This window comes from Bison bison, unplaced genomic scaffold (assembly GCF_000754665.1).
Source record: "Bison bison bison isolate TAMUID 2011002044 unplaced genomic scaffold, Bison_UMD1.0 scf7180017864329, whole genome shotgun sequence".
NCBI classification, from domain to species: domain Eukaryota; kingdom Metazoa; phylum Chordata; class Mammalia; order Artiodactyla; family Bovidae; genus Bison; species Bison bison.
In genome coordinates this window covers 5329801-5339030 of record NW_011494901.1, presented here as the reverse complement: position 1 = coordinate 5339030, position 9230 = coordinate 5329801, and the positions used below count along the sequence as shown (strand labels likewise).

The window sequence follows — 9230 nt, the reverse complement described above, 5'->3', positions numbered from 1 at the left end:
CTCTTTGCTTTTCGCTTCTCTTCTTTTCACAGCTATTTGTAAGGCCTCCCCAGACAGCCATTTTGCTTTTTTGCATTTCTTTTCCATGGGGATGGTCTTGATCCCTGTCTCCTGTACAATGTCACGAACTATGGAACCTCATTCCATAGTTATGACAAATTAAGATTAATTTTATTTTGAGAATTTTATGATATCCCTAAAATAATCTGAAGCCTGTGTCCTGCCTTGTAACACTCTTTCCCCAGATGAGCTCCGGGCCTGCAGTGCTCAAATGTCACCTCCTCAGGGAGGCCCTCCTGGATCTCTGCTTGAAACAGCAGCACCTCTGCCCTCCAATCACTTACTGTCTTTCCATTTACTACTGCCTAATGTTATATAGTTGATCTGCAGGTTTATTTTCTGTGTCCTCTACCATGAATGTGACCTCCATGACCTTAGAGCCTTTGACTATTTTGTTCACTGATGTTATTCCCAGAACCTGGTACTGTCGTGGGCACCTAATAGGTACCCAGTAAACGTTTATCAAATAAGACCAAAAAATTTAAAAATGAAATATACCTCTACTTCGCAAGAAAAGTAAGGTAAGTAATCACTTATCGATATTACTAACATATATGTCAGCTAGTCAGTCCAGTCACTCAGTCGTGTCCAACTCTTTGTGACCCCATGGACTGCAGCAAGCCAGGCTTCCCTGTCCATCACCAACTCCTGGAGCTTGTATGTAATGCCACAGAATAACTACTTCACAATTTGTATAATACTTGGAAACAGAAAGATCAATTACTTTTATACCATCACCAATCAATCTCTAGAGGTGAATAAAGATAAATTTCTAAAACCCATGACGGTGCCCCATCTTCAGGCACTGGAAGGGTGACAGCCTTGATCGCACTCATAACGGAGAAAAGAAGAGGAGGACAGTAGGCATCCTTACCGGTGCTACTTTGTCGCTTGTGATGGGGAATTCGGGGCCCTTCCAGGTATGTATCTTGAAAGCTCTTCTGTCTGGAATACTGAAAAATGGCACTGTTTCTTTTGTCCCCATTTCTTGAAAAAAGGGGAGGACTAGAATTCTTTCCATCTGATCTTTTTCTAGATTTAAATAAATGTGAAACTGGCACTTCACAAATGCCGCCAGGCCTTCTTCCAAGGCCATACCCTAGGTCGCCTTCTGCCATGTCATCGTCCTCTGTTTCCCAGGCCTGCCCCTCCGCCTCACTTGGCAGCCTCGCCACTCTGCTCATCAGTCACGTGCCTTCTTTACAATGGGCTGCCCTGCTGGCTCAGCAGTAAAGAATAATCCAAGAATAATCCGCCTGCCAGTGCAGGAAATGCGGGTTCTGTCCCTGGGTCGGGAAGGTCCCCTGAAGCCTTCTTTACCTAGTTACCTGTAGTTAAGAAAAAACAGCAGTTAAAATCCAATCAGTATAATCAGAGTTGGGTTTGCCAGGGAAGAAAAGTTCCTTTGTGCATCATGCTGACAGAGCCAGCAACGCACAAGCACACAGATGCCCCTGGCAACCCAACTGAAGCTATTTAACATTTCAGGACTTTTTAAATAAGAAAAAGAAAAATCTGACTCTATATTTCTGAGGACACAGGACAGACTTTTACTGATTCCAGTAATAACTGATCAGGATGAAGAGATCAGGCTTTGCCAAAGAAACAACAGTCTTGACAAATGAGCTTCCAAAGGAAAGCATTCAGTTTTCACAAGCCTAAGAGCTATACAAAATTCAGAAGTCTTGGGAGTTCCCTGGTCGGGGAATAAGATCCAACAAGCCACGAGGTGCAGCCAAATATATATATAATCCAAAAAGTGTCTGAAAAGTCAGCTTCCAATGACTAAGACCATCCTACCCCTGTCCTTTATCCTTCATCTGCCTGAGATACTTAGGACTCTTACACTCTCTCCTACAGCTCTGCTTGGTTCATTGTCTATTTCTGCGCAGACACAATTAGGAGACGTTTTGCTGGGTCAGTGACAGGTGGGAGGGAAGAAGGTTCCCTCTCCTGCCCCTACATCATCCCTCCCTCTCTTTTTTCTCAAACCAGGTCACATCTGTGATCAAAACCCTCCACTGTTTCTCAGCACAGAGTACATGTCAAAGCCCTTCCAATGGTGAGGGGCCCCAGGTTCATCTCTGCCTGGTACCCTCACCCTGGGCCAGCTGCCCTGACCTCCCTGGTGGTGTTGACCCAGCCAGGCATTCCTGCCCCAGAGCTTCGAGTTCCCCATGCCCTGAACACTCTTTCCCCAGGGGATGCACAGCTGGTCCCTCGCCTCTTTGGATCTTTCCTACAGTGTCTCCTTCTCACTGCTGCCTTTCCTAGTACCCCACCTAAATTTGCCAACTCCTCCTCTCTCTCCTTCTCTGCCTGATTTTTCTCTTTGGCATTTATGACCTTCTAGCATGCCCCTCCATATTTTACTCATTTTTCAAAGCACACCACCAGAAGGGGGAAAACAGTACAAAAGGGAGCCTAGGGAAGACTATGGTTTTTCCAGTAGTAATGTCTGGATGTAAGAGTTGGACCATAAAGAAGGCTGAGTGCCTAAAAATGGATGTTTCTGAACTGTGGTGTTAGAGAAGACTCTTGAGAATCCGAGGACAGCAAGGACATCAAACCAGTCAATCTGAAAGGAAATCAACCCTGAATATTGGAAGGACTGATGCTGAAGCTGAAGCTCCAGTACTTTGGCCACCTGATGCAAGGAGCCAACTCATTGGAAAAGACACTAATGCTGGGAAAGACTGAAGGCAGGAGAAGAAGGGGGTGACAGAGGATGAGATGGTTGAATGGCATCATTGACTCAATGGACATGAGTTCGAGCAAACTCCAGGAGATAGTGAAGGACAGGGAAGCCTGGTGTGCTGCAGTCCATGGGGTCTGCAGTCCAAAGAGTAGGACACGACTTAGCAACTGAACAACAACAAAAGGGAAGCAGAAGGTGGCTCTGGCTTGCCTGTGATGCTTCTTAAAAAGCAGGGTGTCCTGAACATTTCCTCTGCCGGAGCCCAAACCTGCTCCTGAGGGCACCAAGTGGAATGCAAGCTCCACGGGGTAGAGACTTTTGTCTGAATCACACTGCAAGCCCAATGCCTAAACAGTTATCAGAGACATGATCTGTGCTCAACACATACTTTTAAATAAATGGATAAAGGAAGGAAGGAATAAACAAACAAACTGAGGGACTTCCCTGGAGATGCAGTGGTTAAGACTCCATGCTTCCACTGCAGGGGGCATGGGTTCGATCCTGGTCAGCAAACTAAGATCCTGCATGCTGAACGGCGCAATCAAAATACATAAATAGTAGTGTTAGTCACCGGAGAAGGCGATGGCACCCCATTCCAGTGTTCTTGCCTGGAAAATCCCATGGACGGAGGACCCTGGTGGGCTGCAGTCCATGGGGTCGAGAAAGGTTGGACACAACTGAGCGACTTCACTTTCACTTTTCACTTTCATGCATTGGAGAAGGAAATGGCAACCCATCCAGTGTTCTTGCCTGGAGAATCCCAGGGACAGGGGAGCCTGGTGGGCTGCCGTCTATGGGGTCGCACAGAGTCGGACACGACTGAAGCGACTTAGCAGTGTTAGTCACTCAGTCGTGTCAGACTCTTTGTGACCCCACGAACTATAGTCTGCCAGGCTCCTCTGTCCATGGAATTCTCCAGGGAAGAATACTGGAGCGGGTTGCCATTCCCTTCTCCAGAGGATCTTCCTGACCCAGGGATCGAACCCAGGTCTCTTGCATTGTAGGCAGATTCTTTACCATCGGAGCTACAGATATATAAATAAAAGACAGATAAATAGATAGATAAATAAACAGACAAATTAAAAAACTGAAATACTTGCCTGGGGTAAAAAACTGAACAGTCACCTTGGTAAGGCTCCCTACTGGATAACCTGGGACTAACTGCAGGTGAAAATGCCATACAGAGAAATGCCCATCACTGAGCCCTCGCACAAGGAGCCCACTGTGGCCACCTGCCTGGTGACATGGCCTGCCTGTTGGCTGAAGAGCACCGGAAATGCCCAGCCTTGCCCTCCAGTACCAGGGCAGTTAAGAGGGCCTTTTACCACCAAGCATTTCAAAACAGCTGCTGTGCTGAAGCTGTTTAGGAACATTTCATCCTTTTCTCAAGACTCACGTTTTTTAAAAAAGGAAAACAATCAGATCTGACATCCTTTCTAAATACCCTGCTGTTTAAGTAGCTGCTTACAAGGACATTCAAAATGGTTAAATCTCAGTCTTGTGTTTTTGCTGAAGTCGCTCTCTTAGTTTGCTGCTATTAAAAGCAGACACAGATGCCAAATAAATCTATCATGTTTATGAAGGGGATCCTGGTGCCTTTAGGGCCAAGGTACCACATATTTTCAGTGTTTAATAACAAAGGCCCTCAAAAAATTTTAAAAACAAAAAAAGGCCCTTAGAAAACTGGAAAAGATACATCATAAAAGAAGGTACGTGGATGGAAAGAGACTCAGCATCATTCATCATGAAAGAATTGGAGATTTAAACCACAGTGAGATTCCACCACCTACCACGGACAATTCCAAGTGCGCCGAGGATACGGACACCACACACACAGCAGGCGGGAGTGTAAGACAGTACAACCACTGAAAAAGTCTGAAGGCTTCTTTCAAACAAGTGACCCGTCAGGTGCATTCACCCAAGAGAAATGAAAACACTGTGCCTACAAAGATGTGTGCATGAATGTTCAGTTCTTTGGCTGATATTCAAATTAGCCAAAAAAACCCTGAAAACAACCCAAATGTTCAGCAACAGGAAATGAACATACTGTGGTAGTCCACACAAAGACTATACTCATTAATAGATAACGAACTTCAGATGCATGTGATAATATGAATCTTACATTATCCAACAGAAGAACCATATACTGTATGAAATCTGGACCAACAGACAACAGATCAATGGTTTCCTGGGGTGGGAAGGATGAGGGAACTTTTCCGGAGTGATGAAAACGTCTTGTGTCTTGACTGGATGGTGGTTTGTCAAATTCATTAAACCATACGTTTACAATGGTACCTTTTATTATATGTAAATTATACCTCAATAATAAGCTATTAAAAAATTTTTTTTTAAGTAAAGGATCTTTTAACTGGACTAGGGGAAAAGATTAGAAGTGTGTTAAGTGGTTGTATTGTCCTCGGTAAGAAAATCATTAAACTGGATGTCTTACATTGGTAACAACTTTTAAACCATGATCTAATAATTGCCAGCACTTGTTGCTTACTAGACACTATTCTAAGTGCTCTACTTAGATTATTCTATTTAATCTCCACAAACACTTTAAAAGACAATACTACTATTGTTTAAGTCTACCTAGAACCATTACACTGAAGTACAGAGAGGTTAAATAACATAGCTAGAGTACAGCCAGATTCTGAATCTAGACTCCTCATGTCAAAGATACTGCTAGACTCTTAGACCTTGCTTTCTATCTTTCAGAGCATTTTAATGAGATTAATATGAGAGTAAACCAAGTTTCTATTACTTATGACATCAAATAAAACTGAGAGTCAAAGTCTAGGATACTTAGTTTGGCCAACACTCAACACAGTATATTGGACCCATTTTCCCCCCAAAATTTTCATGAAATCCTCTTGGTTCCTTTATATGTTTATTTCCTAAATAAGTCTGTCTATTTTTATTTGTCAAGGTTGATAGGAAATTACTTATTGAATCAGAGACTAATCCCTAAGAGGCTGCACTAGAGCAGATTTCTGCTTATAAATTCAACCTCCTGCCTCTGTTAAGAAGGGTGTGGTCAGGGTCTGGCAGCCAGTAGTGAAGAAAATGGAATTGGTCAAGACAAAGGAAAAAAGCAGTAAGAGGAAAGAATAAGCAATCACAAGATCAGCTAAGAATATTTTTCAAAGTGCCATATATATTCAGGTATCATAGGTATACCTTGCCACTATTCAGAGTTGAATATGAGATTTCACATGGTCTAATGCTCTAGTGTTTTTTAAAATGTAACTTTGGGACACTTTTATATACTAAGTCTAGAGTGACTTTTTCATCACTCCAGAAAAGTTCCCTCATGCTCTTTGAAGTTATCCTTCCCACCCCAGGCAGCCATTTATAATAGTAATCTGTAATGCAGTCAAACTTGACTTTTAGAACACATTTCTTATAAGAAAGGAGAAAAGACTGACGTTACATTCCATTCAACCACTTTTAAATGCATCCAAAGTTATCAACCAGGGAGGCAGCAGGAGGTGTGACAGAGAAAGCCCTGATCCAGGAGGCTTGGGTTCAAATCTCACACCACCACTTGCTGCTCTGATTCTGGGCAAGTCATTTAACCTCTCAGAGCCTATGTCAGAATTTCCAAAACGGGTTTAAGCATGGCTACTTTATAGGTGGATTTGGGGCACTATTAATATACTTGAAATCAATGTTGGTTGATATGAATTTGAGTTTTAGTGTCTTCATTTGTCAAGTCACAGGACTGGATAAGACTCTTTTGTTCTTTAGACCTCTAAAATTCTGATTCTATTGCAGCATTCTTCCAAGGTGTGCCCCAGGGAACCCTGGCTCTCTGGACTATTCAGTGTTGCTAGGAATAAAAGGATCCTTTTGGTTTTATTAAGGGTGTAAAATTATACAGAAACTTACACGGCAGTGGCAGAGCCAGAACTAGAAACCACATCTCTGGCTCCCAGCCCCCTTGCGAATGGCCCCTGGATGAACAGATGACGGACTGTGAGCAGACAAGCTCCTACTCTTCCGTTAAAACAACCCTGAATGGGACATGGGTCTTCCTAATTCCTAAATCTAAGACCTAGCCTCCTAATCCCTAAATTTAAGACAGCCTCATCCCTCTGTCTCCTCTACCTCTGCACAAGCTATGATGCTACTGACTCGCCATGTCCAAGTCCCTCTTGGCACACAACCCCACAGGGGTCCCTGACCGCCTCCTACCTGCCCACTCAGACTCCTTTTCCTCTTCCTGTCCCTTTTGTATATATTTGGCTTCCTCTCCTAAATACTTTAAATATACATCTCCAGCTGGTTATCCTGCCAACAACTCAAACACAGGTTGTTCAAAAATACTTTCATTGAGCTCCCCACCTCCACCCCAGGTCTCCTCCTGAGTCCCCCATTTCTGCAAATCCATCAACCATGCTCCAAAACATTCAGGGACAAAAAACTCCAGGATTTAGGCTTTTCCCCTTTTTCTTATTTTCTGGCCTTCAGTTGTCAAGTTTTCCACAAAATTTCCCCAAGCCATGTCCTTCTTTGGGCTGCCTTGGTGGCTCAGTGGTAAAGAATCCGCCTGCAACGCAGGAACCACAGGAGAAGCAGCTTCAGTCCCTGGGATGGGAATATACCCTGGAGGAGGAAATGGCAACAAACTCCAGTATCCTTGCCTGGAGAATTCCACAGATAAGAGTAGCCTGGAGTGCTACAGTCCATAGAGTCATAAAGAGTCAGACACAACTGAAGCAACTTGGCACGCACATACGCTTATGTCTGTCTCTGCACATCGACGTCATAGCCCTGGGTGAATTTCTTTAACCTCTCCTGTGCTAAACCAATACTCCCCTAACTGCTGCCAAGTCAATCATCTCCAAGCACACATCCAATAATGCCCCTCTCCTGCCCTAAGACAAGCCACAGCTCCCATGGCATATACAGGGAAAGCAGGTGTCGCCCTTTTCTATAAGGTAACTGCAGCTTTCACCTCCTGTGCCACGTGAACTCCCTGGGCACGCTCTGTGCTTCCTTGTGAGACATATTTTACCTGCTCCCAGGCCCCCGCAGCCTCATCTCCTTAAAGTCTCTGCTGGAGCCACTCTCCACCCCAGGGATCCCTTCTCGTCTCAGGACCCCTCAGTTCACGACAGCCACTCCCTTCAGTAGCCCTCCCGAGTCCCCGGGGCCAGAAGCGATTTCTCCCACCTCTGAGCCCTCCTAGTTCAGTGTTGTACCTTTCTAACAGTCCTTCCTTCCTTCCTGACTTGTGTTTTTATTGTACACGCCCCTAATGTGTGTGTCTCATTTACTTGTGCATAACAGGTGTTCCAGAGACACTTCATAGATGGAACGGAAAAAGAAAACAGATTCCTGCTTGGAAAACTTGAACTAGAAACACCCACACCCACTAGCCGGACAGCTCTTTCCTTAGCAAACAAGTTGATCAAACAGACACCTAATTCCTGGCAAAAAAGGAAGTGACGTCAGCCCTTTCTGTAAACAATGGTCTACTGCATATCACTGTAGAATTCTGTTTAAATTTTTATGTTAAAATAATTTTAGATATACAGTAAGTTGCAAAGATAGTACCATGAACTCCTGTATACCCTTTACCCAAATTCTTTTAATGAAGTATTAGGGTACATTTATCAAAAATAAGAAATTAACAATGATACACACACTTAACTAAACCATATATCTGTATGTGTGTTAGTAGCTCAGTCGTGTCCATTTGGGACCCCATAGACTATAGCCCTCCCGGCTCCTCTGTCCATGGAATTCTCCAAGCAAGAATATCAGAGTGGGTTGCCATTCCCTTCTCCAGGGGATCTTCCGGACCCAGGGATCAAACCCAGGTCTCCCACATTGTAGGCAGATTCTCTACCGACTGAGCCACCAGGGAAGCCCTAACTAAACCACATACTTTATCAGAATTTCCCCTTTCCCTTTGTTATTGTTCAGTCCCTCAGGCCTGTCCAACTCTGCAAACCCATGGGCTGCAGCACGCCAGGCTTCCCTGTCTTTCACTATCTATCTCCCGGAGTTTGCTCAAGCTCATGTCCATTGAGTCGATGATGCCGTTCAACCATCTCATCCCCTGTCATTCCCTTCTCCTCCTGCCCTCAATCTTTCCTGCATCAGGGTCCTTTCCAGTTTCCCTACTTAAGTCCTTTGCTGTTCGAGGATCCAATCCAGGATACCACAATTCATTTAGTGAGCTACAGTTTTAACGTTCATAATTAGTAGAAAAACTATAGAAAAAGTAATAAAGGAGGAGGGGGGAGAGGCAGAAATAGAATCTTTCAAACCTATTTCTCATTTCCATAATGTCAGACAAGGCCATTAACTAGCATAAGGGAAAGGAGGAGCCCGTTTACCAGCTTGTCCACAACCTGCGGAGTTACTCGAATTTGCGCAGCTGCGTCCTGGGGTCTGGCTCCACACCCTCCCCAGATCCCTGGCGAGTGAAGAACTGAGAGTGGGGCAAGGCGAGGGGCAC

At 44.4% G+C, this 9230-nt stretch overlaps 1 protein-coding gene across 3 annotated transcripts in view; it reads right to left on the bottom strand.

Moving 5' to 3' along the window:
- CCDC125 (coiled-coil domain containing 125) overlaps positions 1-9230 on the bottom strand; it is a 31700-nt gene that overhangs the window by 22299 nt on the left and 171 nt on the right. Inside the window, exons 1-2 of one of the 3 annotated variants that reach the window (XM_010853592.1) lie at positions 9109-9224; positions 935-1388 (exon numbers count right to left, since the gene is read on the bottom strand). In XM_010853592.1, coding sequence (XP_010851894.1) covers positions 935-1244 — 310 coding nt within the window. In that variant the 5' untranslated portion in view covers positions 1245-1388; positions 9109-9224. Of the gene's footprint in view, positions 1-934; positions 1389-9108; positions 9225-9230 lie in introns of those variants that run through there. The other 2 variants (XM_010853593.1, XM_010853594.1) reach the window with 2 other exon arrangements.